General features: G+C 41.2%; 1 protein-coding gene across 5 annotated transcripts in view; it reads right to left on the bottom strand.

Moving 5' to 3' along the window:
* Positions 1 to 2,042: 2,042 nt before the first annotated feature.
* arhgef12a (Rho guanine nucleotide exchange factor (GEF) 12a) overlaps positions 2,043 to 26,879 on the bottom strand; it is a 50,316-nt gene continuing 25,479 nt past the window's right edge. For 2 of the 5 annotated variants that reach the window (XM_028573171.1, XM_028573172.1), the window contains 40 exons: positions 24,480 to 24,500; positions 23,606 to 23,697; positions 20,976 to 21,041; positions 17,136 to 17,234; positions 15,964 to 16,013; positions 15,669 to 15,726; positions 15,394 to 15,566; positions 14,827 to 14,904; positions 14,142 to 14,261; positions 13,156 to 13,242; positions 12,705 to 12,839; positions 12,385 to 12,486; positions 12,088 to 12,198; positions 11,872 to 11,970; positions 11,389 to 11,431; positions 11,017 to 11,122; positions 10,714 to 10,851; positions 10,552 to 10,584; positions 9,869 to 9,983; positions 9,683 to 9,788; positions 9,389 to 9,592; positions 9,162 to 9,300; positions 9,034 to 9,066; positions 8,771 to 8,922; positions 8,360 to 8,506; positions 8,029 to 8,114; positions 7,153 to 7,275; positions 6,772 to 6,886; positions 5,230 to 5,330; positions 4,933 to 5,010; positions 4,699 to 4,774; positions 4,436 to 4,603; positions 4,118 to 4,205; positions 3,941 to 4,018; positions 3,767 to 3,861; positions 3,460 to 3,672; positions 3,115 to 3,336; positions 2,734 to 2,963; positions 2,554 to 2,629; positions 2,043 to 2,445 (listed from right to left, as the gene is read on the bottom strand). In XM_028573171.1, coding sequence (XP_028428972.1) covers positions 2,435 to 2,445; positions 2,554 to 2,629; positions 2,734 to 2,963; positions 3,115 to 3,336; positions 3,460 to 3,672; positions 3,767 to 3,861; positions 3,941 to 4,018; positions 4,118 to 4,205; positions 4,436 to 4,603; positions 4,699 to 4,774; positions 4,933 to 5,010; positions 5,230 to 5,330; positions 6,772 to 6,886; positions 7,153 to 7,275; positions 8,029 to 8,114; positions 8,360 to 8,506; positions 8,771 to 8,922; positions 9,034 to 9,066; positions 9,162 to 9,300; positions 9,389 to 9,592; positions 9,683 to 9,788; positions 9,869 to 9,983; positions 10,552 to 10,584; positions 10,714 to 10,851; positions 11,017 to 11,122; positions 11,389 to 11,431; positions 11,872 to 11,970; positions 12,088 to 12,198; positions 12,385 to 12,486; positions 12,705 to 12,839; positions 13,156 to 13,242; positions 14,142 to 14,261; positions 14,827 to 14,904; positions 15,394 to 15,566; positions 15,669 to 15,726; positions 15,964 to 16,013; positions 17,136 to 17,234; positions 20,976 to 21,041; positions 23,606 to 23,697; positions 24,480 to 24,500 — 4,267 coding nt within the window. In that variant the 3' untranslated portion in view covers positions 2,043 to 2,434. The remainder of the gene's footprint in view (positions 2,446 to 2,553; positions 2,630 to 2,733; positions 2,964 to 3,114; positions 3,337 to 3,459; positions 3,673 to 3,766; positions 3,862 to 3,940; positions 4,019 to 4,117; positions 4,206 to 4,435; positions 4,604 to 4,698; positions 4,775 to 4,932; positions 5,011 to 5,229; positions 5,331 to 6,771; positions 6,887 to 7,152; positions 7,276 to 8,028; positions 8,115 to 8,359; positions 8,507 to 8,770; positions 8,923 to 9,033; positions 9,067 to 9,161; positions 9,301 to 9,388; positions 9,593 to 9,682; positions 9,789 to 9,868; positions 9,984 to 10,551; positions 10,585 to 10,713; positions 10,852 to 11,016; positions 11,123 to 11,388; positions 11,432 to 11,871; positions 11,971 to 12,087; positions 12,199 to 12,384; positions 12,487 to 12,704; positions 12,840 to 13,155; positions 13,243 to 14,141; positions 14,262 to 14,826; positions 14,905 to 15,393; positions 15,567 to 15,668; positions 15,727 to 15,963; positions 16,014 to 17,135; positions 17,235 to 20,975; positions 21,042 to 23,605; positions 23,698 to 24,479; positions 24,501 to 26,879) is intronic. The other 3 variants (XM_028573173.1, XM_028573174.1, XM_028573175.1) reach the window with 3 other exon arrangements.

Below are 26,879 nucleotides of genomic sequence, written 5' to 3'. Positions count from 1 at the left end.
CCAGTTAGCTTTGTATGTAACGTAACAAAAACCCACCCATCTCAGAGGAGCGAAGCTTAATATTTCATTCAATAAAGTCATGTACAAAATGAGCACTAACGCCACAGGTCTTATGTTGGCAACGTGGACGCAGACGACTGCCTTGGGAGTTTACTATATCGATATAGTAAACTCCGAAGGCAGTCGTAATATTTACCTAGGGATAGTAGGCTAGGCTAACACTGTTGCGCTAACGTTAGCAAAACATCGGCGTAGCTTTAGCTAGCTGTCTAAACTTGTCTCGAGTCCGGACCTTTAATTGTCTATGGTCCGGACTCGAGTACCACAGCCCTGACAGGTAGATATCACTTAGCTGAACAACCACAAGCTGCAACTTTTCTGATTGATACAATGGGAGCCTGACTGCTTGCACATGACCCCAATCTGCCACTCTTATGGTTTGAAGCCATAACCTCCACCGGTTTTTGGCAAAAGCATGCTTCCCCCTAGGTATGTTAAACATCAGGCACCCATCACTGGCTCTGTTTGTACAATTAACAACGCAACAACTCCTTGGCATTTTGACTTACGCTATGCCTCTACTAGCTAGCTACACAAAACACGTCTTCTTTCTGGCCCCCGGTTGCGTACGCAAGCAGTGATGACGTTGCCGAGAAACCCATGTATAGGGGTGTCATCTCATCAGCAGGGAATATAACAACCACACGGTGAGATAATGACATCTGAAAAATGTATACTACCTGATACAGGTAAGGACAAGAGGTTACAGATATATTATTGACCAGTGGACAGCTTATGGTTGAAATATACTGACTTAGACAGTAGAAGATAAGTGGGCTGAGTACTCTACAGTTATGATCTGACAACTTGGTTATTTAAAGTTTATAGATTAATAGCATAACTGAACGTTTCTTTATCACTTTGATAAAATTGAGTCATTTTAACAATAGGGTGAGTAAAAATTCAAGGATAGGCTGCAAGGATAGGTGTCCTTGATCTTTCTCATCATCCTTTAAGTGATAAAAAGGTCTTCAGTAATTTCTCCATTACTTTCAGTAAGTGCTGAAAGACAATTTACTGATTTACCGACCATGTACCTGCCTGGCAATGTAGTCATTTTATATCTTTTCATGAGATTCACATAAGGAATCGGGTGCGCATAAAAGCTTTAAGAAAAATAAGACAGGTAAGGTTTTTTCTTTTTGAATGTGTCATGGCACCATTTATTTATTAAAGTAATGCATAACCTTCAAACTTGATCATGTACATATGATGAACTTCATGACATTATTAGAATATCAGGCAGTCAGATCAGCATCGCCAACAGCAGCAGAAAGAAGCAGCATTTCTGTCAGGAACTGATACTGAAAAAGCATGAGCGCTCATTGTAACAGAGAGGGGAACAGGGCAAGATACCCAAATGCAGATGAGGAAGCATGACATACAGAGTGTGGGAGAGGATAAATAAGCACGAAAAAGCCACTGGGATGTGAGGAAAAGGAGAAGGATGACAACCATAAAGCGTCACAGGGAAAAGAAGGGGGAGAGTCACACGCAAAGGAGAAGAGGAGCAGACGAGAGGCAAAATACCCCTCACAGTGAGAGGAGGAGGAAGGAGGTGGCACGAAAATGCAACAGGACCAGATCAGAGCCTTCAGACTCTTCATTCTAGTTAACACCACACCTAGAATTTATGTGAAATTCCAGACGTTAACACAATTCAAGAGTTGTAACACAATGGGATCTATCCATCACCAGTGCAACTCTGGCCTCTATCAGTCTGAATATATTCCTGCCGTTTCATAAGGGTACGCTAGGCTAGCGTGCTTGTATGCTAGCGTGCACCCAACACTCACACTAACCCTGTATGACGGAAGCAGGAAAAGCAGCCAAAAAGTTAACACCATGGCCAAAAGCATGCAAGCAATGTGGGAAACACTTAAAAAAAAAAAAAAAAAAAAAAAAAAAAAAAAGAAAGAAAATAAATACATCTTGGGATAAAAAAAATCTTAATACATTATCTTAAAATTTTCCTTTTCTTGTTTTGTGTTTCATATATATATATTCTTAACACACATCTTTGTACATTTTGGTATAAGTTCTCTTTCTTGCAGGGAGGTCTGGGGAAAATGGGTGTTAGATGGTTGAGGGGTGAGGTTTTGGGGGCAATCCCACTTCCCTGATTGCCTTGTGCTGATGAAGGGGGGCACAGCATCACAAAGATGACTCCACCCTTTCAAACGTTTCTGCTCACACTAAGTCTCTCATTCTCTGTGGCGAACGTGGGCGATGGCGATGGAAAAAAAGGGGCTCAGCAGTGAGAGGACAAGCTTATAAGATGTCCAGAAAGTCCAGGACACAAGAAGTAGGAACAGACTGCAAGTCGGTACTTCCTCTTTGGGACCAGAGCCAAAGGCTGCGGTACAGAGTTCCACTATCTCTTATCTGGGGAAAGAATTGAGGCATAGGATCAAAAAAGGGCAGATACAGGATGTGATTTATATATTAAGATCTAGTAATTCATACGTTGACACTGAGCATAAATTGAGATACCTTTGTTTCCATCCGTGTCTGCTGCTGACCTCTCTGGCCTTTGGCGTATTAGATTATTGTACTTGGCCTCAACCTCCTGCAAGAGAAACAAACAATTCACGGTCAGATCAGGCAATATAAGTGTGTAAAAGTCACACTGTTTTTATAGGAATGTGTGTTGGTGAGCTCAGTGACTGTTACCTTCAGGTAGTTGAGGTTGACCTGAAGGTTTCTAAGGTGAGACAAGACCTGTCTGCTAAAAGAGGAGAGGCTGCCGGCCTGTGACGTCGAAGAAAACCTCAAGTTGATGCCAGAGTCGGCAGCACAGCCTTGTGAGGTTCTCAGCTGCTTCCCTGTGGTTGATGCCAAGATGTCATCATCTGTGCTAGTCTCCCCTGGGCCGCCGTAACCCTCCAGGACTAAATACCCTGCTGAGAGATTTGAGAAGAAGCCTTTTAGGACTACTGCTGTGGAAATAACTGCAGGATCAGGAAGAGACACAGCGCGCCTTACACTCACTAGTGTCAACCTACAGGGTAATGGATAATGACAAATCAATTGTTTCAAACTGTCCAGGCTCACCATAATCTTCAGGAGAATCGAAGAAGCCCGTGTCCCCAGAGCCCAGGTCCTGAGTCAGGTCCTCTGTCTGGGAGCCATTGTGGGCCATCACCCGTGCGCGGCTGTCTACGGGGGTCCGCAGAGAGGTGGTCCTGAGGAGACGTGCCCCCGTGGAGCGTTTGGTTTGCTCTACAGCCTCCTGGGACATCAGCTGGGTCACCAACACCTGCTTTAATGCTGCCACTGACAGACAGCGGAGGACAAGGGTTTATGATTGTTTCATATTTACATACAATATCCGTGTACGGCTGATTCATTTGCTGCCTATGTGGCGCTTTAGATTTTGAGTCATCTTGTTGTGCTTACATGTTTTCAATGCTTCGTCTGCTCTGGAAGGAAACATGTCAAACGAGTCTCCTTCTTTGCCATCTTCAGCCACTTGGTAGGGAGGCTCTGGGTCCACAAAACCTTCCTCCTCCTCCTCTTCTTCCTCTTCCTCTGCCTTTACTCCCTCAAAGGGATTATTACCTTGTAGAGAAGCCTGCGTCACAATTCTAGGGGCTGGATTGCTCTCTTTATCTGACAGGGTATAATTAGAGAAGGATTTTCTACACAGTTGGCCAGGGTAGAATATTTAAAGTAACACAGAGGGAAAACCTGTTTCGTCAGCTACCTGTGGACTGGGTGCTGCCGGTGGATGTGCGGTCTGGGTCTCGACTCAGCCTGGAAACACCTGCTGTAATGATCTCCACGCCGTCTCTCTCCCCACTGGCACACAAGCAACATCTTATGTTAGTAACAAGCTCAAACCCTGAGAACCAAATAGAAAGATGGTTGAACAACGTACTCAGTCTGAGGTAATGGTATGACGCTGTGAGGTTTGACTTTCATGGCATCAGCTCTCTGGGTGATTAGACGCTGCCACCTTGTGCAAACGGGGAGGGGGGAAAAAACGGTTATTAGCACATGTAACAACTGGAGCAATACAAATTGAATTAATCAATCAAAAGGTATGTGGTCTTACGTTCTCTGATCTGAAACTGTGGGCGCCATCAACTCATAGATCTGGGCTCCGTTTTCTGACATGGATAGGACGAAGAAGGACTTGTTGTCTGGCAGGAGAGAGTGTGGAAACAAGGTTCAGAGTGAGATTAATCACAATTTTGTGCATTAAGCCAGGACTTCCTGATACCTTACTCTGGGTTGTATGCCTGGATGTCGTATAGGAAGGGGTTCGTTTGTTTTGATGATTTGCTCTGATCTGGATTTATGAAGTTAATTTTTTTATAGCTTTTCATTTTTGTGAAATGCAAAACCGAAAAGATATTGGGTATTAACGGACCTGTGGCCACAGAGCGCACCAGCACAGTATTGAGTTTGATGATGGGGCTGAAGATATGTTTGGTGTCTGCGGTGCCTGCCAGGTTTTTACTGTGACACTTCAGGATCAGGCGCTCATCTTGCTTCTGTAGCAAAACCAGGATGTCCTGCAGGAGGAGTGTGTACAACTCTGAAATGGAGATAGAGGGGACACTTATATTTAGTTATGGGAAGCAATGTCAATCAAAGTTCCAATCAAACTGCAATAATGTGCTGATTACAAACCAATAGTCTTGTCTTTGTTCACTTTCCATGACAGTGGTCCCTCGTGCACCATCGTTCTCTTGGTTAAATCCAAATTCTGAAGGAGGTAGAACGGTAAAATAATTGTAAAGCTTATGAGTACTTTCCACATAGCAGATATTTTCTACTGAGAAGATATTTCAAGCGGCGTAGTGTACAATAAGTGAGTGTGCTTTAACTGAAGCTAAATGGGGTTGTGTAGATACTGTAACTCACCTTTAGCTCCAGGATCATGGGGTTGTCGGTCTGCTTTAGAGAGGAGAGGTCCAATCTTCTCTGATAGTCCTCCAACCTCTAGAGGAAGGACGGAGAGAGAAATGGAAACAGAGGAAAGGGGATAAGTAAGCGCCTTTTTAAAAAGGAAGCCACTGCCTGGGGAGCAAAGAAGGTAGTGAAAAAACAAACTGTGGTAGCGCAGGAAAAAGGAAGGACTTGGGATGAGACTGAAGGGGAGGAAGAGAAAAGTCGGCGGGTTGGCATAAATTGGAAAGGAGATTTCAAAGAACATCCTACCTGCTTGTCCTCCGATTCTTTCACAGCCTGGTTGACGTGATTGAGGATCGTTCTGCAGCAGTCTGCTGCCTGCTTCACTTTGTCCTTCTCCACTGCGTTGTCTGAAAGATATGACGACATCAAATAAGAAGTAAGGCCTCCTTAGTTCTGCGGGGGGCTGTCCGGCAAATTGATATTTCCTCTGTCCATTAACACACAATCATTCTCAAAAATTATGATAAAGCGGGGGTGGGGTGGGGGCATTATGATCCTGTAATAGCTGGTTATAATTTATCGTTAGTGCATTCTCTCTGTGTGAGTGCCAAACCCCAGCCAAGACTAAAATGATGGACCAAATAATGGCTGTGACATTTCCCAAAATGTGCACTGCCGCTCCAGGACCATTAAAATGCTAATCTCTCCATTTGTCTCTGTAATTCACTAATGGCTGGTATGTTGCCACACAGAACCTTGCTTGAGACTTCATTTGGTCCATTTTTATCCACTTTCATCTTTCTTAAGAGTCCCATCTTTATCTATTGTATTATATTACATTTGGAATAGAGAAAATGCAAACTATGTATTCCTGTATTCCTCATTTCCATGAGTACATTTGTTTCCATATTGAATTAGTTGCCCCATAGGATCAAACTGATTTGAGGATCACAGGAGAGACAGAGAGCTGAATACAATAATGTAACTCTTTTCATGGATGTCACATGCAGGGGATTTGCAGCAGTGCAGAAAAAGCAAAAATTCATTTCTAGTCAAGTCAGGAGAGTCTAAAAGGCTATGCAATGGTGGAGAGATTAAGTACAATATTGGTTTGAAGCTGTCATTTTTAAAAGTAGATCACAATGTCTCTCCCTGTGACCGAGTCAGTGATTGACTAAGTATTCGTGACTGAGTGGAAGAGACTTTGAAGTGTCTGAATAAGTGTAACTGTAAGTGGTTTGTATGAATGCACAAATCTGTTCTGTGGCTCCTCCTGCAGGCATGTTGACATCATTAGGCTTCATGTGTGTCCACAGCCAAAACAAGTGGCTGGCAGGTGCTTTATTGTATGTTTTAATCACATTGAGTGTCTTGCCTCTATATATACTACTATACTATATTATAAAGCTGTAGCAATTAGTCCAATGCAAGAAAATGCATCTCATAATTTTGATTGAACTATGAAATGACAACGATTTACTGCTTTCCCACTCTTCTGTGGGACATCTGACGACATTGGACTCTGTTAACTTGTGATGGGAATTTTCATTTTATAGAACAATCAATCAGGAAAATAATTGGTAGACTAATCAAAAATGAAAATGATTATGACATTAGTTGCAGCTATTCAATTATCATTCAATATGACTAATATCTACTTGCCACATTTGTTGTTTATTCAAACATCTTGTTTTGAATCATTATTACATCCAAGACCATGCACACAGTTAGTATGTAGGGATTAAAGTAAAAGAAAAATCTTTTGACTGAACTTTTTTCAAGACATAATTTTGTAAACGAAATGTGTAACTTTGTGAACGTCATTCAACACTTTTAACATTAAAGCACCTGTGTACTTGGCAATGTTCTCTAGTAGGAGGGGGTACTTGGTGAGCCGCTGCATCTCTACGGGAATGATATCCTTAAGTTTCAGTCGCCGACACAGTCTGTTACTCTCTGCCTCCTGCAAAGCATAAGAAAAATTATACAGGAGGGGTGAACTTAAGCTGTCGCCAAACAGCCATCTTTTAACAAGTATTAATGGTGACTGAGCAACACTAAATGTAGCTTGTGTTTTTACCCAGATAAGTGATATTTCAGCTACATTTCTTTAACACACACATCACTTGTTTAACTTCTCTGTATGACACATTCTGAGCATTCATTCAGTATAGTTGCTAACTAGACATTTCGAAGATTACACCAATTTGTAAAGCATAATGTCAGTACCTGGACGAACGATGTAAACCGCGAGTTCTTCTCCTTGGTCTTTATGATCTCCAGAGCAAAAGGCTGGTTGCTGCAGAAAGTCCCCACTGCCTTCTTGATCTTCTCCTCCTCTCCACCGCTGAACTGTAACCACCCAACCCAACCCAGGACAGGACAGGACAGGGCAGAGACGGTGATCAGTCACTCAGTCGATCTGGGTCAGGGGTAGTTGCCATGGGAATGTCTAGTATTTAACCACTACAATGAGCAGCAACTCCCAGAAGGGGGCCAGGCTTAATAGACCTCATAGGTGAGACAGCTTAAGTTTAAATGTAGACTACATCAATGCTCAGACCCTCAGGGGACCGTTTACCCTACTTATCCCCCATAGAGATATTTTAGACAAGGCTGCCAGCTGATATGGAGCTAACTCGCATCTAATGTATCACACATGATAGCGAGATGTGGAGATGTCAGCCAAATCTAGGGCATTGTCTGACATAACCATTTACTGAGAAACAGGCTTCCATTTCACTCGCTTGCTTCCACTGTGATAACATTTATTGGCAGAGTTTGTACTTTTGTGCCATGTTTTGTCTTTCAGGATTTAAGGATTTAATGTTAACCCCTTCTCTCTCAATACAGTATTAAAACTGTAAATAACCATTTTCCTGTACACAAGACATTTCAAAACTAACAGAATTGAGGCCAAAGAAAGCAATTTCATCCCAACATCAACATTTTTATTTCTCGCTATAAAGCAATTTCGGGCAACAGTTCCATTTCTTTGTGCACAATATGTTTTTTTTCCTACCACATCAGTCATCTTGAAATGTATTCAATATAAGAAAATGTGTGAAAGAGGAAATACAATTTCAGCATGAGAATTGTACTCACCCAGGAGAGCAAGTCGTCTCCTATCTGATCAATTACTGAAGACTCATTTCTCTTCCGAACGGCTGCCATTTGCTCCAGTATTGAAACTGAAATTCAGAGAGGCACCAATGGACAGTCAGAGTGTGTGTGTGTGTGTAAAAGATAACAAAGATGAAGAATAAAACATGAACATGTGAGGGTGCTGTGTGTACTGCTGCTGTAGTTTAATTATTTTCTTAATTCTTAATTCTCTTCTTAATGGTTCAAGATCAGTCATGTGTAGATAAGAATTTATGAATTATGATTTATGGTGTATGTGTTTGTGTGTGTGTGTGTGTGTGTGTATATATACCATGCAGCTGTAGAATCTCGTCTAGGTTGGTGAAGATGTTCTTGATGTCCGCCGGAGGCAGGATGGACTCTTTGGAGAGCTTCTGGTAGAAAATGTGGTCCAAAACTCTCAGCATCCTAACATGCGCACGCTCTGTATAAAACAGCTCTGCAGACACAATGCGAGATGTTAATTCAAGATGGCAGATCATTTGCACATCTCAACATGATGTACATTCGACAGCAACTTGGGTTGGATCCCAGCAGATGCTCTGCTGCTGCGTATCTCTTTCTTCTCCCTTCTACTCACTATACTCTATTACACAACATGATTTTGAAGCACAGTGAGGGGGAACCTCTTATATTCTTTAAAAATAAATCTGGCTTTAATGAAGTATGTCATATGATGTGAGGTGGTAAGCCATGTCCTCACCATTGATAACTTCCTGTCTCTTGATTTCGTGAGACCTGAGACCCGCAAGGACCTCTCGTCCCACTAGCTGCTGCCAGTTTGGAGGGTCATGCTCAGAGACTGTTCCCTGGACGTGCTCACTCTGGACATCAGCTGCACCCAGTCCCTCAAGCCTAGGGCAAGACAGAAAGTTAGCTTTTCATCTGGTTACTAAAGTTTCACCACTGCATATCAACACTTTTGTTTAGATGAATTTAAGTTTGAAAATGATCAGGTTTCCCCACCTTCTTATGGCCTTTGGTGTTCCCTCACGGGTTCTACAAAAACGATTAACAGTAAAATCAAGGTTAAAAATAAATCTTCTCTGTGTAAGGAAGCCAAAGTGTTACTGCAAATGTGTCTGTAAATGAACCTTTCGCTTTCTCTGCCGTCCTCTGGCAGTTTTTCCAGGCTGGAAAGTTCAAAGGGAGAAGCAGGGTCGTGAAGCCTGTCAAGAGGATCGGACTGAAGACCGTCACTCAGCCTGGAGAGGCCTGAGGTCGGAGTCCCACCTGAGAGACAAGTAACAAATTAGAAATCGTCGCTTCATCTGTATTTTTCTTCCATTGATGTACTAAGTCCAGTCGCTCAGTAGCTCACCCATATCAGTGTCTCGGCTAGTGTCTGAGCCATAGGTGGCGTTGTTTGGGGATGAGGTGTTGACAGACATGGAGTGTGTGAGTTCAGAGCCATCGCTCGATTGGCTGCTTTTTAGATGAACAGCTTCCATGTGATCACTTGCCCCCAGCGAAGGCTGAGACAACTGTTTCTGCGGCCTGGGCCGACCATCCAAGGTTTTACCCACTGAATACAGAGAAATGTGGAGTCAAAATTCAGAAAAGCTTAAGAAGAAGTGTCATAATAATTTCCTCTTAGTCAAAAGTTCTAACTCACCCGATGCTGTTTCAAAGGGGCCGGGCCAACGTTGAGGTCCAAGGATACTGGGAAATCTGGGTTTCTTCACCTTCTCTTCTCCTTCCTTTTCTTTCTTGATGCTTTTCTGTATTTTGTTAAAAACAAGGGGCGTGATGATAAAGGGAGAGGAAGAAGGGTAAAGGCGCAAAAAGCAATGTTAAGTACCTTGATCTTGGGAAGAAAGTTGATCCTGACCCGTTTGGACTCCAGACTGCGAGGCTCCTTGACCCTCACTCCAAGGTGCTTCATGTATGTATAAATGACATACTGCATTGTAGTGCTAAATGAAAACAAAAGGGACAACACTTGAGTTTAGTTGCTCCATTTTGAATTCTAACCGACAAAACAACAGGATGCTACAATCTGAAGTGTCCATATTGCGACATGCACCATATGTCATACCACTCCTTCTTGTACAATTTCTACACAAACCATCTGGGGTGCGCTGCGACCATATGGCATTTCAAACACGACCGTTTCAATCAGTCACACTTCTGAATTATTTAATATAAACACACTGCATAAATTACATGTTTTCTTTAAGAGACTGCCCGAGTGTTTAATTTGTAAACTGTGGGGGATGAGAGCAATATGTTGTGTGTTATTTGCAGAAACATCAAAGACTATACTTTAAAAGGTTAACAAAAATGACTACCACTGACAGATATCATTAAATAAGATAATTCATTTAAAAAGGAGTCACAAAGTCAAATAAATTAATAAATATGTTATTTTATATCATTATGGGACACATTACAGGATGTAAATGCAACGAAGACACAGATGGTTCGAGAGGCCATGAGAGACCCTGAAGTCTTACATTTTATTAATCAATAAAGTTGGCTTACCATTTCTCTTCCTCTGTGGTCTGAGTCGTTAACCTAAAGAAACAACAACAATACAATCAGTGGCTGATAATGGTTAGAAACATGAGATATTTGTAAATATTTGTGCATCCGCGTAGCATATGTTGTATGTGTCATGTAACTGTGTGAGCATGTGCTACTTACAGGATATCCTCTATCTTGGCGATGATGTTTTCAGCATATGAGCGCTCTCGCTCCAGAGCGACACGGTCTCTGACGCTCTCTTGGTCCAGTCTGGTCAACTCTACTTCAGCCACCGTTAGGCCCATACTGCGCTTCTGCCTACATGTGCCAACATATCAAGTCATATAGTGTGGTTGGGTTGATCATTTTTTATGATTTTTTTTCCCTCCATTTGCATGATGTGGGAACCAAATTCTCAAGTTCTGCAATTAATCAGAACCTACCACACCATGGTAAATAAAAATTCAGAGCTGACAAGTTTACCTGAAATCCTCAAGGTTCTTCTGGATGTCAGGGAGCAGAGAGTCCTGCAGTGTTTGAACATGTTGTCTGTTTATTTCCTCAGGGATCAGTTCTGTCCGCCGCCGGTCTGGAAACAAATGCACACACACTTGCATATAGTATATGCTAAGTCTCTGACAGGATTATGTCAAGTGCACCCTTAATATGCACTGCTATGGTTAAGCAATACTTTCCAAACCATCAGAGCATTTGAGTTCTTAACACCTTTTTTGGGAGTGTGCATGGCTTACAGGGACTGTGTAATGAGGATGGCCAAATGGTTAAAGTGACACTTGACAAAATGACAATTTGCAGACAACCAAATGAAGCAAAAGCACAGCATGAAATACTTACCGAGATCGGTAGAGATGGATTCAGGAACAGCAACCTTCAAATTCTGTAAAAAAATACAAATAAAAAAAGTTTTACACTTGGACAACAAATTGGGGAAAAAAGAAATGAGTAAATAAACCTTTTAAGCGATATTCCATGTCAATGTGGGGGCAGATCATAAATCAAAGCACTCGTAATCACATGTCATAACCTATGAATGATGTAATAGTTAGTTAGCTGTAAGTCAATTATTTGCTCTAACCTGTAAATTTGACTGTCTTATGCGATGTGGTGTTAACTGTGAGTTTTTTTTTTTTTTATCATTGGTCTTTCAGATTGGAGTTTGGGCTTTGGATTTAAAGACAACAACAACAGATGTCGGGGGCTGTCCTTGGTGTAATTAGTTTCATTTTGACAATGTTGTCAAATGTTGTCATTTTTGTGAAAATGTCTGACTTGTAGTGTTGCCCATATTTCACTGTGGGGAACTAAAACTGCACTTACTGCTCCACGGTCAATGAAGAAGGTGTGGAGGTCCATGAACACCCGTCTGGTCTCTTTGGAGTTGGTCTGCTTGTAAAAGTCAGCATAGAGGTAGCACAGCTAAAGGACATGAGATAAAAATTAATTAAAAACAAACAAACAACAACAACAACAGTCAGCTGTAATGTCTGCCAGGTTGCATGTGCAGGCTGCAGGTGTGAAGGAAGAGGGTCATACCACAGGAGCAGGGTCAAACTGAGAGATGACATGGTGAAGGAAGGCTGCGAGGTGGGCCGGACGAGACTTGAGCTGCTCAATGCTGTTAAAGCTGTTACATTGGCCATTAGTCTGAAACAACATCAGTTCAACAGTTTGCACTCTTATTCTCTTTTCTGACTTCAAATGTGACATACGAGTCTGAATATTAATTATTTAGACCTTGCTTGCAAAGAAAGGTTTATAAAATATGTTGAATATGACAGCTGTGTTTAGTATGATGACATTGATGTTAAGATATTGCCTTGTGGTAAATACCTGCTCCGGGTCTGAATCAAAATAGTCGTCCTCAGCTCCAATGATTTGCGAGACGAGGCGGAAGGAAGAGGGACTGCTGACTGTGGTAGGGGACAGAGAGTCCTGGGAAAAAAACATTGGTACATTGTGGAATTACTTCTCCATCTGTTCATTTACAATATAACCTAACTGACTGGGGTTTACTTGCACTGACAGGGATATTAATCAACATGCAATATTTCTCTATTGAAAACACACTCAAAAACGCACTCCTCAAGTGTACACCAAGAAAGAGTACATTTCTAATGCAGAATTTGCACACGGCTAAAGAGTATAGTTACCAGGTCAGTGGCGTCCTCTGCCTCTGGAGAGTAGCAGGAGTTGAAACTGTTCCTGGGTGTGTTCTTTGGGCTGGGGCAGGATGACTCTCTTGGGTACAGGCTCTCTGGAGATCCAGGCCCAAAGCCACGAGATATCTGGAGGTGGGATGGAACACAACATTACATTCTCAATTAATCTCAATTTAACAAAAGAAAACTCCAAAAAACTCAACCGTTTCCAAATAATGTATTCCGTTAGTTATTATACATGACCAACAGTAATGTGATTGCAGAGTCAATACATACATTTATCATAGCCAAAGCTTAACAGGGCTAAGACTGATTTACCTCATTAATTTAGCATGAGGCCATTCATCTATTGTCATAAAGCTACCTAGTATTGGAATGATGGTTTAATATAAAGTTCAGAGGGAAATTTAAATGATGTTGGTTAGAAGTGCTGAAAACTTACAGGAGTGCTGCTCCATGACAGCTCTGTACTGTTGTCTCCTGTCTCAAAAATGCTACCATCATCTGCATCACCACCTGGAACAGCCTCCTACGGATTCACACAACATTTGTTATAAATTATGAACAACCTTATTACACAATAACAACACGGTAATAATACTGTACATAGATTTATGAGTATTTTATTCTAATTTCATAAAATATGACTTTTAAAATTGAGAGAGCAGCCTAATATGTTGCCATACATAATACAAGGTTCAGTGAGTGATGTATATAAAATAAGCTGTAACACAGACACAAAAGAGTGGCTTCCCACAGAGAAAGCCAAATCCTCTGATGAGATTAGGATTATAGTTTGTCTGGAGCGATCCCTAAATGCACAACACATTACACTGCTTGGATGTTGCTGGTAGATCAGTGTCCCAAGATACCCTATTCTGTATGCAAGCATATAGAGGGAGTTAGTTAATGCCTAGTTCACACTACACAACTTTAGCCCTGATTTTCCACTCTGCATCAGTTTTTGGAGCTCCCCAAGAAAAGCCCCAGATCAGTGGAAAATTTGTGCATCGTGTCGCATCTGCAACACGGAGCAAAGTTGTTGAGATAACAGGCTATAAATAGTAAAGACGTGTGGAAACTGGCTATTTTGTGAACATGTATGCCAACGATAACATCAACAAGCATGACTATACGGAAGGTTCTGCGGATTGCTTGAACAAAAACATCTCACGCTAGTATTATGCCAGTTCCCGTGTCACTTGTGTTTTTTGTGACAAAAAGCAGTTTGGAGACCAGACATGCACATCAGGGATTCCTCCTGGTGAAAGATCTTTTATTGTTTGATCCCCCTGTCGCTGGTCAGTCATGTAGCGTGACTACCACAATGACCTTAAGACTCCCAATTACAAGACAGAAAGTTGTGTAGTGTGAACAGTACAGTGATTGGACGACTTTGAAAGTCATGTTGTGTAAACTTGGCTTTACCTGTGTTGCCCGAGTGGCCTTGATGAGCTGACCATGCAGCTGAGGAATGTGTTTCTTAGCTTCCTGGATGTCTTTCAGTAGTTTGGGGGAGGGGTTCCTGCTGTACTCCTCCTTCATGGTCTTTACAGCAAGAGGGGTGAAATCAAAACAAGCAATCAGGACCAATAGTATCCCCTTATTTGTGTATTATATTACATGCCTGAGGCGAGCGTGGCTGGTCGTCATAGCGACGCCGCAGGAAACTGCCATGACCTAACACGACACACACAGAACGTCAAAGGTGTGTTGTTTTTGACTCTCAGCATGTGGCTGTAGCCACAGCCAGAAGACAAATTTTGTTTCAAAAGAAGCTGGAGGCAGCAAAAAAAACGCCGCTGGCTAAACTATTTAAAAATGGCGGTTTTGTTCAGGACACCCCCGTCTGTCGCTAGCAATGATGACGCAGTGATTAGTGACGATTCTCCTTGACCAATCAGTAGCCTGCAGGTTTTCACGTCACCTTTTGGTATCGGCTCAGCTCGCTTGGAACCTGGACGGAGGTGGTACTAAAAAAGTACCTGTTAGCAGGTACCAGGGACATTTTTTTCGTAACGGAAAACCAAATAAGGCGAGTAGAGTCGAGGCGAGTTGAGCAGATACAGTGTAATGGAAAAATGCCATAAGTGGCAGTGATTGTTATGCTAACCTGCAGCTCCTGCTGCTCTTTTGAGAGCATCTTTTGCAACATGTCAACCCTCTGGTTGCAGACACTGCTATTCTCATCCTGTGGGAAAGAAAAAGAAAAGGAACTGTGCATTAGACTACAGATGAGAAGCATTCAAGCAAATATTAGATATAGGTAATCCAGATGCATTTAACTAATATTTAAGAAGAAAGAAAATGTGTGAAAAAGAATGGGATATAGAGAAGCCACTGCAAAACGGAGAGCACATTTAGAAGGAAGAGAAAGACATAGATAACCCAGGTTAAAAACCCTGAATCAGAATCAGCTTTATTGGCCAGGTTTGCATAGACAAACAAGGAATTTGACTCCGGTAATCTTTGCTCTCACAATACAACACCTAACATATTAAGAATAAAAACAGAGAGGATGGTAAGAATATAAAAAGTAGTGTACAGTATGACAATAAAATTGAATTTTCAATTTTACAATGACATGTACATATGAGTACAGTGCAAGGCAGATCAGTGAAGATGATGTGGAGGCAAGAAATAGAAAGAGGTCAACAGAAGTAATTGATGTCTTTCGTACCCATGGTGGTTGAGTGGAGGAGAGGCGGTCCAGAGGACTGTAGGGGCGTTCTGCTGCTGGGGAATTTGGAGAGGAAATGCTAACGCCCAACATTTCAGACTCCGCTTCAGACAAAGGGATCTGGGCAAGCCCTGGAGGACGCCCCAACACTGTGAGGGCCACATAGGAGCCCGCTATAATGTATAAATCAAAGAAAAGTGTCAGTTTTACTTAAAGTTTTTTTATTTTTTTTTTTTAAATGTGGCTCTTGCTAGAACACAGACAGAATAACTTACATTTGATAAGCTTCACCACCTCAATGTGATTAGAATGTGTAACAAGGGTCCCGTTAACCTGGAAGACAGCAACGGTACTATGTTGAGTATTAAAAAAACAAATACTGAGTCCAACACCTCTCTTTCTAGGTCCAGCTTTACAATGTGACATCTCATTCAATTACCAGATGCAGCATAAAGACAGTAGAGCTACTGACTGACCAGAAGGTGGCAGCCTACAGCCTCTGTATAGGCCTTGGAAAAGAAAACAGTGACGTTAGCAGTTTCAAAACATGGAGGCAGATGAACACAATACCTTGATGATCCTGTCTCCTGTCTGAACACCTGCCCGCATAGCAGCCCCATCTGGTAATCACACAGGAAAAAGAGTGTTAAAGCAACAGAAGATGTATGGAAAGAAATAGAACAAATGGATGGAGGGGAAATAGAAGGGAAAGCACATAAGACGTACTGCTTCATGGTCTGCACAATGAACACACCATATAGCCTTGACAGACCAGGTGCTGCAAAGTGACTATTTGAGTGCTATTTTGAAAGACCATAACAGTGGTTATATTACAAGAAGGACCTGTTTCACAGCTCCACCCAAAACAAAGGGATTTAGGCATGGGACAGGTTATTATGAGATCCACGTCTGACTCCAGAGTCAGCAGCATACAGCTTAAGTATTTCGTAGACCAAATACAGTTTTACTAATACACTACTTAAGTGCATTTTGGGTTTTCAGTTTAGTATGGAAATTTGAACTGCTGTCACTCAACCAAGGACATAATTTTGTCTGATCAGTTGGAATGAAAGTAGAAGGCCAAGCATGGCGAATAACTTGCGACTACATTACTTGTCTATATGAACTGGAAAAGCTGCAGTAAGACACTACAGATACATGTTGTTTGCTTCTCAGTTCACAATGACATGACAAAGAAGTTGCATGAATTATTCAGATGAAACAAAGTAGATTGCTCTTTGTGGTGAGTCAGTGACTGAAGCACAAATGGGGAGCCATACAGGAATGGTTAAACACTGCCAAGCACTGATGGCTCGATCAGTTCCTTCCTCTTCTGCCTCTCTCCCTACTGTGCAGACCGTGTAATATTTTTGTGACCTGATAACAGCCCAAATTATCCTCTACAGACAGCAAACGGCTGCCGGGGACCACATAAGTATCCTGTCAAAGTCTCCTCTTTATTAAAAGACAACATGATAAAGCAGAAGCTGCAGCTACTGTGGAACTACTGAGGAGGAAATATACAGTCAATGGCTTCACTTCTCTAAGTAAGTGCCAGAGTGGTGGTGGTTGCTGAGCCCCAATTACCCCTCACATCTGTGAGTTCAGAGCAAACTACCATGACAGTTTGATGTCAGTGCATTAAAAAAAGTAGCCCACATCTCCATTGCAATTGCTAAGACCAGAAGTAGTCACTGTAACATTTTTTTCTTTGTCCTTTTAAGTTTGAGGCTCCACCTTACCTTCTTTGACAAGCTGCACAAACACTGGGTTGTCACCACTGACAGTAAGCCCAAAGCCATTTTCATCTTTCTGGATGATTACACATCGCTGGACCAGACCTGCAAGTGAGACAGAAAGACATAACAGTGTTTTCAAAAGGAACAGGAAGTCACAAAAGGAAATGTACTTAACTCACTGGAGCCAGTGCACCGAATAAAACTAAACATCACTGTTGTACTACATGCTAAGCAGATATTTTGAATAAGCTGAAACATTTATTGTGAAGGGATTTGACTCAGTGATAATAATCACACGTCGCAGAAAACTATTAACAGTACTTTTTACACTGTTTTCCTGGTATATGCTGGACGAGTGGTTTTCACTCAAGATAAGGGAATAGATCCCTCATTTAAAACATAGGTTAATTTTCTAAAGTCTATCTTAAAACAATACTTGCATGCTCGTAAAAATAATTACTGGTCTTTGTATTTGTCCCTCCGGTGCGTACTGACAAAGAGATTTTGCCATCCATCGCTTACAGTTCTCTTTGTAGCCAGTATGGACAAGAGGAACAATTACAGCGACCAATGATGCTTTTGATATACAGTGAATATGGCGTGTGAGTATTGCTTTAAGACGCAGTTGAAAAAATGTGAAACCATCCTTTAACATTTCAACACATAATCCATCTCCAGTGGTCTAGAGTCCCTTTCACACAGCCTGTTAAAGGCAGGACCGTTGCGCCTTTAAGATGCCTCGCCACCTGTGTGAAAGTGGGCGAAATGGGGGAACAGAGTTGTTGCGCCTAGCCAGCAGAGGAGGTTGCCACAGAGCCGGTACAGAGCCGTACCAACATCTGTGTGTAAGGGACAGTCGGCACGCACACACACACACGCGGGCACTGCAGCGCCTTGACGGTTTCGGTCCTTCTCTCTACAGACTATTATACTACTATAATGCATAAAATTGCCGGTTTCTGGGTCGGGTCGGGTTCGCATGGTAATTAACAGTGCGGATCGACTCTTACACACTAGACGCCGACGCTGTTGTGTTACAAGTCACGCCTCTTTTGCTTCCGGAATGCCGGCATGCTATGTGAAATCACACCCTGGGGCGGCATTATGCTGGCTTTGGTTGGTACTGTGTCAATAAACAAAGCCGGCATAATGGCAGACCTTCATTGCGCCGCTATTGCGGAATCTCTGTGTGAAAGGGGCTTAGGACTCTGTTGTCAGGATAACATGACAACAACATCCCATAATGTGAGCATGTACATTAAATAAAACTTGTTGCTTTGCTTGCTGGCCAACAATATTGGTTTTATGTATATTAGACATATTCATTTGGTGACACCAAAAATAAAAGAAAAAATCCTCTTAAATACAAAAACACTGACAATGATGGTCCTTCTGTGTGAGGTGATGTTTGGAACACCACAGACATTTTTGGTTGTAGTCTCACAAGCTAGAAAAAGGAACGTTACTTTTCAGGTTTTTTATGATGTGTAGCATAGCAAAAAGAGATTAGATCTAATCTAATGTCTAGCTGACACTGACTAGACTTACAGGACAGTACAGACAAAAGACTACACAATCCAAAGAACACAAAATGCTCAAATAGAATAAAATGTTGTCTCATGTTATTATGAACAAGAATTAAGTAGACTTTCCAGTAATAGAAAGCTATCTTAAAACATCTCTACAACGCAGATTGTATAAGTAACCCAAACAGAGTGAGGTGAGCCATGAGCTGGTTTCTTGTGCAGAATCAACCAGCGGGTGAGTCGATCGATATGGGCAGTGGTGGGGTGGGGGTTGGAGAGTGGAAAGAACAGGAGCTAATACACGGAGAGAGGTTAGAGGAGGCAAAAGCCCCAGGCTGGGGGTTATGGAGAGAGGGTAAGGTCGAGCTGAGGGAGCAGGGGGAAGGGAAAGGGGGAGAGGGCATGGGTGTCAAGGAAACAGATGAAGCCATATGGGTTAAAGATCTGGTGTGAATTTGCCTCTAGATGTTGATCTTTGTTTTATGCTTCACAGTATTTTAGATCTTTGTTTGGTATTTTTAAACCAAGACGTGGAAGTGCTGACATGATCACTGATCAGGTTAATCCATCTAAGCTAATGTATTATTCATTGGTTTGACTGATCTGTAATCGGCACCCTTTGCTGAAACACATGGAAATGTACTCTAGAGAATAAACTGACCTTAAATACTGACAATCATAAAAAGAAGGAACTCAAGTCATTAGAATAAAGGCATGCAAAGGTCAGACTACTTTCCTCAAATCTAAAAGTCTGTTCAAAGTGCTGTTTCTGTGATAAAGGCTTTTCATCAAATTGCAAATTTCTTCAATTCTAAGTTGGTTCAAGACCAGACACAATGGAGAAAACTGATTCAAACAGAGCGAACTATGCTTTGATGAATATGATAGTAGAGGATTATCTTGATACACTGTGTCCTAGACAGAGACTAGACATCAGCAGAAAGTGTTACTTCTGAATTGAGAATTTGTTTCTATCAATTCACTGCATTTGAGGACAGGCACTGGCTAGAAGTCCTTTTGTTGGAAATCTTCTGTCTCTATCTAAAGACAATTAATGTGAAAAAGTGTCCCAAGAACCAAGAGAACAGGGTTATGACGACAATCAATAATGACCCTGCTAATGTGGATTCTGAAGAAATGTGACCTTGTTCAGTGGGCACTTAGCTTTACTCTAAGAAAAATAAAGTCCCTGTAAGCACGTATTATTTTTTGTGTGAGCTACCTTTCTTATCCTATTTAGATGATCACTTAACTGAAATTTTACATCAATATAAGGACCTGGGACCAAGTGTGAAATTACAGTTTAAAGTAAACTATGCAACTGCATCCTGGTAATCCAAAATCTTTTAAATACCAAGCTCAGCTGTTAAAGTCTTTTACAATGCAGTGTTTTCCCCTATGACCATTATTGTCACCATATCTGTGCCTAAAACAATGGAAAAGCTAAAGCAGATAATACATATGACTAAAAAGCTTGACAAAACTTGCTCAAGAAATCCACTGGGGACCAACTACAATCATTAGTTCTGAGTAAAGTCATTTAGTCAGTTTTGATGCTCACATTGATTTTACATTAATTTGGCTTAGGTGGTGCCCAAAAAGGCTTGGGTGCTGTGTCTAAGCCTTATAAAAAAAAGTAGGGAAAACCCTGCAATGGATTCCAATAGTGACCATTTTTCACGGTGGGAATAGTTACTAAAACGTCCATTGATTGAGATGAAAGCAATGTGTTTAGCTGTATTTTGGCAAAGAATTGTCATTGTTAGGATTTGCTGCTCATCTTTGTCTTAAATGATAGTGAACTAAATATTTCTCAGTTCATGAAGTGACTAAATTCAAAAATACATTTTAAGACAAGATTTTTTTGAGACAAGATTTGGGCAAATCAATAACGAAAATAATCGTTAGTTGCAGCCTGTCAAACTACATTCCATCAGGTTTTAGCTATTGGAGAAGTTCAAACATGCAGAAAGCATCTCTCAGTTTTCAGACAGAGTCTGGTTACTGATTCTAACTTAACGGTGTACTGATTTTTTTTTCTTCATCATGAATTTAACAAAGCAAACTAATTGTGTGTTGATATATCCCAGTTAAGATGATCTCTTGGCACTGATTATGCGACCAACTCAGAGGGGCATGCAACTCAGACCTTTGACCACGCAGTCAAATATTATAATGACTAAAAATAAATGAAATAAATAAAACTATTTTGCTATCGCTCTGCTTAAAACAGACATCTAGCGGCAATTTCACACCACGATCTGAAGCATGTACAGATGCAGCTGTCACACCGGCCATTCCAGCAGGAGCATCTTACCACAGGACTCAGGCTTCCCCTCTGCTAGCACACTGCTGCTGCCACTCTTCTGTACCACCAGAGCTTCTGCTCACAGCCCCCACCACGCAGACCACAGCGCAGACAGCACAGCAGCAAACAAACACACATACACACAAACACAAACAAAACAAGAACCAACACAAGGAAAGGAAACACAAAACAGGAAAGAGAAAATCATGAGGGAGAAACAATCATGGGAGAAGAAAAATTAAATGAACAAATAGGTAGTTTAATAAAACATAATGGTTCGGACAGGCAGCAGTGCAGTCTCTAAAAATGAACTAGCTTGTTTTGTTTTTTTGTTGAAAGTACCTTTTTAAAATATCTCTACTCCTACAGATGTCACTCTACCAATCCAATGCAACTTCAAAACTTTGTATCCTGCATTAAAATAATGTGCTTAAGTGCAGATTGGATTTGAAAATGCACCAGGACCTTAATAAAATAAAGAGAATATAAGGGCTTCCTGATCCAAAATATTAAAGCTGCAGTAAGCTCACATTACAATACATTTTAGCATGATGAAGACACGGCTGGTTAAATTGCAGCTGTACTCAATCATATTAAATAGTACTCAATGCATTTTCAGGTTTTAAGTTGTGGCAAAAGAGCTGATAATAAATTTAAACAAAACAAAGTTGCAGCCGGTCTTGGTCCAGGCCCTTTTTTAAATGTCCGGTATATTTTACGCCTTTAAAGATAACGACAATAAATAACTTAATTACTGCACATGATTCATTTGAAAACATGTGAATGTCAGGAGCCAGTGTTAACATCCATTTCCAGAGTATCTGACTACTCCTGCCGATCCTTCATAAACCCAAACCACTTATTAACCACTTAGTAATTATGACAGAAAATGTGCAACTAGGAGACAATCTGGGAAAAGATTGTTAAAGAGTTCATGCAGATGACTAAAAGGGGATAAACAGAAATACAGACGAAAACCATGCAGTCATGCAAAAAGTCATGACATAAATTCAAATATGAATCATGTCAAGAAACAATATTCTTATTTAAAGAGGACCTATAGATGGAGGTTTTAAAGTGCTCATATTATGCTTTTGGGCTTTTTCCCTTTCCTTTATTGTGTTATATTTTTTGTGTGTGCAAGTTATAGGTTTACAAAGTGAAAAAGCCCAAAGTACACCCCAAAGAGACTTACCATCTTCCAGAGAAAACACTGTTCACGAACTGCTCCAAACTGCTCTATTCTAGTCCAGCCTTTACTTCCGTGACGAACGTGCGTAACACGTGTTACAATGCTCGCCTAGCTGCTAGCGTGGCACGCTACTCTGCTTCTGACTGGGTAGTAGTGCCGACCTAGGTACTGCACATGTGCGACTCCCAACAAAGATGGTACAGAAGTGAGATGCCTCACTCTGTAGCTAAAACAGAGAGCTCAACACACAGGGTGAAAAGAGGAGCTGCAGCAATGTGCAGTACAACAGAAATATGGTGTTTTTTGAAAATGTAACCATGTAAACCTTTTTTGATATAACCTCTTAATACTGCCTGAAAATGAGCATAATATGAGCACTTTAAATAAAGAATCAATTTGCTTCTCTGTGGTTACTTTGCACTTGGTTTAATCACTGCATAATTAAAAAAATGGACCAAACCATCAGAGATACACGGCAAAAGGTTTTAGTGTGGTGATACGCACAGACAAGGCAACAAGTGCATGTCTTGTGTAACCACTGAAAGATTACATATTGTCTAAGTTTTGTTGCATCATACAGAGGCAAGCCACCATGTGGTGCAGAGGATTTTCTATTTTGTTTTGAATACAGAAGCTTCAGCCATATCTTACATAAATCATACTGCCCTGATTGCTGACAAATACCACAGGGAGTGTCACCATATCAAACCAGTCTGTTTCCGAACCCTAACAATCTCACCCTGCAATAAACTTGAAACTGGAGTGCATAAAAGGCTTAGTGCCTTTTTGTGCCCTTCAAGTATGCATCGAGACCACCCAACCATTTTGAACATACAAAACCCACAGTGCACTGATTTATGTAAAACGACAAAAACCACGTGGACATTAAACATGCAGCTGCAGATTTTAAAGTCCTATAATCAAACCTTTCTTTGCTTATCAGCTTAAAACCTGTAACATGTAATGCAACATAAGCTTCTGCCAAACAGTTGGTATAATGCAGTGTAATGCATACTTAGCCAATAAAGACATACTATACTGTCCGTTAGTTGAATTAACACAAAAAAGGAAAAACATTTCCAACTCCTGTTCAAAAAAACGTCGTTAGGCTCCAGTGGTAATACTCAATATTTTTCTCTGATCAGACCACACAAGTAAAATGAATGTAGTTTTTTAAAAGAGCACAATGCATAGAGCAAGATACACACACCACCTTTCCCCATCCCAGCATGCCTTGTGTATCGAGCAAACCATCATCAGCACAATTGTTTAATAAGACTTTGTGTGTGATAGATAGAGAGAGAGAGACAGAGAGAGAAAGAGAGAGAGAGAGAGAGAGAGAGAGGATGGAAGAACATCCAGAGTATGTGACAGAGCGTAAAAGAAAAAGAGTGACCAAGAAAAACAGAACAGGACTATGAGGCTGAAAGTGAAAGTGGGATGTTACCTGTAGGGTCAAACTCATTGGAGGGAAGTGAGGTTTTGTCACTTTTGGGTTTCTTGTCTGGGGGGTGGTCTTTACTGAGAATGCTGCTGGTTCTAGAGAAAGAGAAAACTCCATGAGAAACAGGTAATCCCACCACAAAAAGGTGGTTAAATGTTGGCATTTATCCACTATGTGCGGTCATATGCAACACTGTAGTCTTTTATAGTAGAGTTGCATTTTTTACAAGCAGTGTCACTACATCTCGCTGTACTACTACCATGTATGTGCACAAGATGCATGCAAGTGAATGTTCGGGAGAAATTACACCAACACACAGAACCAGCAATTGTTCACTTCAGCATTGTGAATAATGTGGCAAGAGGACCTCTTAGTGTACGAATTGTGCTGAGTGCGTCTACTGTATAATGTGACAGCCATAGCGGATGTGGAGCCGCTCTGCTGAGTGCCCGGGGAGCAAGGCCAGAGAAAGGACGCTCCTCAGAGGAGGTGCTACAAGGCCAGACTCCGGCTTGAACCTCAGGAGGCTATGTATGGCTGCCTCTGCCTATACCGGCCCCAACTGTGAAAGGCCACTGTTCTGTTCACTGTGAAAGGCAGTGATGGACCGCCCTCAGAAGAGGGACCCCTTTGTCCCTCACTCTGTCTCTGTGTGTGTACATGAGTAAGAGAGGGGGGTTGGGTGGGGGGTAGGTTTGGTTCAAGCTCTGAAGAGTTCTGTGTTACAGCACACCAGTTTCTAGTAAAACCTGCCTCATTTTCCTCATCTGGTGCTCTGTGTATGTAAACCACGGTGTGTATGTGTGCGTGACCTCATGATTACCCATAAACATGCATATATCTTTGTAATAAAATATGAGAAAATAAAGTTTCTTACCTATTTGCTTTCTTGGGAAACCTGCAAGATAAAACAGGAAAAACTTCAGTATCTCACAGAAAGTAACTGTGATTATTCATGTAATAAAGTAAACCGAAACTGAACTCTTTATGCCTATATGGAGGGAGAAAAACAAGATGCCAAGCTGACAGCTTCCCCTGAGACCCATATAGTGGTAAACCTGATAATCCTGATCAAACATCAGTTCTTCAGCTGCAGATTAAAGCCTTTTCCAGGTCAAATGTCCTCCGCCTCTCAGATCTCAGCTGTGTGTACGCATGCCATGATTTAGTTCCTCACAGACATCATGACTTGACTGTAATAATCATATCCTAATCACAACCATAGCCTGTTTCCTTTGAGGCAGCCTGCCCCAAAAAGGATTACTGCCACAGTGATGTAGTGATGAAACAATTTAGGGATACTGTCAGCACCATATTGGAAAAGGCCATGTTTTCCAGGAAGCTAGAGATTTATTTATTGATTTTCTGTCTGGCAGATGCAAATTGAAATGACAATTTAGATTTAAGGAGATACTGCACTGTTAATTCTCACAGTAGGTGTTTGAGGTCATTATGATAAAGCCTTAGCCCCCGATCAGACAGAGCACGTTTGCAGGTTGCAAAACGTGAGACGCATTTCACTGCATTTTTTGTTGAAGATGCCCCGATCAGACAGAGCGATGCCAGTTGTGTTGTTTTCTTTTTCTAGCTAGGCAACCACCGGATCACTCGTTCTCAGCCAACAGTTATTTTGCTGGTAAGTTAAATGACGTTTGGCGCTTTTACGATCTGATTTTAAGTGTTTTTTCAACTCAAGGAGCTCAGGGTGCTCCTGCAAAAACGCAAGGCGAAGTAGAGCGGAAAAACGGGAGGCACTCAGCAACCCAAAAGCAGCGCGCAAAACGCTTCACTCTCATTGGAAACAATTACAAAAAGCTGTCCCAGGCTGCTAAGACGAGCTCTGTCTGATCTGGGCCTTATGAACCCTAACTCGAAAGCAGTTTAGAGTCAAATAATGAATTCTACATTTAAGACTATAGGTCTCCTTCCTCACTTTGACATTATATTGGACTAAAAGAGTGCACATCAGCCTCTGTGGGACTAAATGGCTCACAAAACCTGACCCCAGTGGACCTGGCAATGCACACAAGAACCAATTTTAACTCCAGTACTCCATGAAGGATAAATAAATCATAAGCCACACTTTAAAATGGACAAAATTACCATTCATGTTATAGGTTCCCTGTAAGTCATTGAGAGAATATATCCTAAAACTATTTAAAGGGAAATATTAATCATAAATTGTATCTGTAATGCTGTAATCCACTGAAAGGAAAATCTTCTGAACACTCTTGAAGTTTGTGGCAATTATCTGTGGCCCCTTGGCTGTAAATTATTCCTGGTGGGGTCTGCACAGTCAGCACAGTTTAGAGGGAGGCATGTTTTGCTATTCTTCTTATTGTAGTAAATAAAAAAAACATTTCAACTGGGTTAAAAGTTATATTGTTACATAGTAGAACTACTAAATTTAGATTCAGTGTTGTTTTTTTATTGCGATGAAGTGGAAAGCATGGAAAAGACTGATGTCACCGCCAGGAAATAACCCCACAAAAACAAATATTAATAAATTAATAATAAACATACTTCTTGTCAAGCCCACATCTCTTTAATCAGGGCATATTTGCTAGGTGGGACAGCAGTTTATTTCAAGTAAGGTTTGACACTTGTGTAAAAAATGCGTAAGGAAATGTAAAATAGACAAAAACAATAAATGGGATGTACCTCTGAATTGCACTATCCATCCATCCATCCATCCATCCATGGATGCACACAGTATTATAATACAAAACAGTAGTACGAATAACTACACCAGTCTTCCGTAATAGGGAGGACGCAAGAGTAACTAGCCCACATTAACTCTCTTTCTCCTGGCGACACTGTGTCCCATTCAGAGCCATACAGGGGCAGCTGAATGGCCCGTTTATGAAAATGCCTCAGACTGTAATAAGTTCCAGAGCCTCCAGCAGAAAAAAAACTAGCTTTAAGTAGCCCACTCCCTAAGAAACCTCTGAATTGGAGATGGAAAAGTCAGCACATAAACACACATACTGAACTGGGACATGTGTACGCACAAGCTCAGTGATGGCAAAACTGAGCAGGCAGATGTTGTTCTTGGTTGATCATACAGGAACAAATGAAAACGTGACAGGCAAACCAAGTTCTAATGCGGCTGGATGATGTCTATAATGGTTATGCTAAAGTAGACTTATGAATCATGCTTTCAGAAATAATGTTGAACAAGATGTTTGACTCTCGTTAAGTACATGTTAAAACGGTTCAAAGAGAACTGAAAATTTTGTTTAGAATTACATTGTGTAGTATTTATATCTCAAATTAC

Source organism: Perca flavescens, chromosome 3 (assembly GCF_004354835.1).
Source record: "Perca flavescens isolate YP-PL-M2 chromosome 3, PFLA_1.0, whole genome shotgun sequence".
NCBI classification, from domain to species: domain Eukaryota; kingdom Metazoa; phylum Chordata; class Actinopteri; order Perciformes; family Percidae; genus Perca; species Perca flavescens.
Note: the sequence above shows the minus strand (reverse complement) of the source record. Positions and strands in the feature narration are given on the sequence as shown.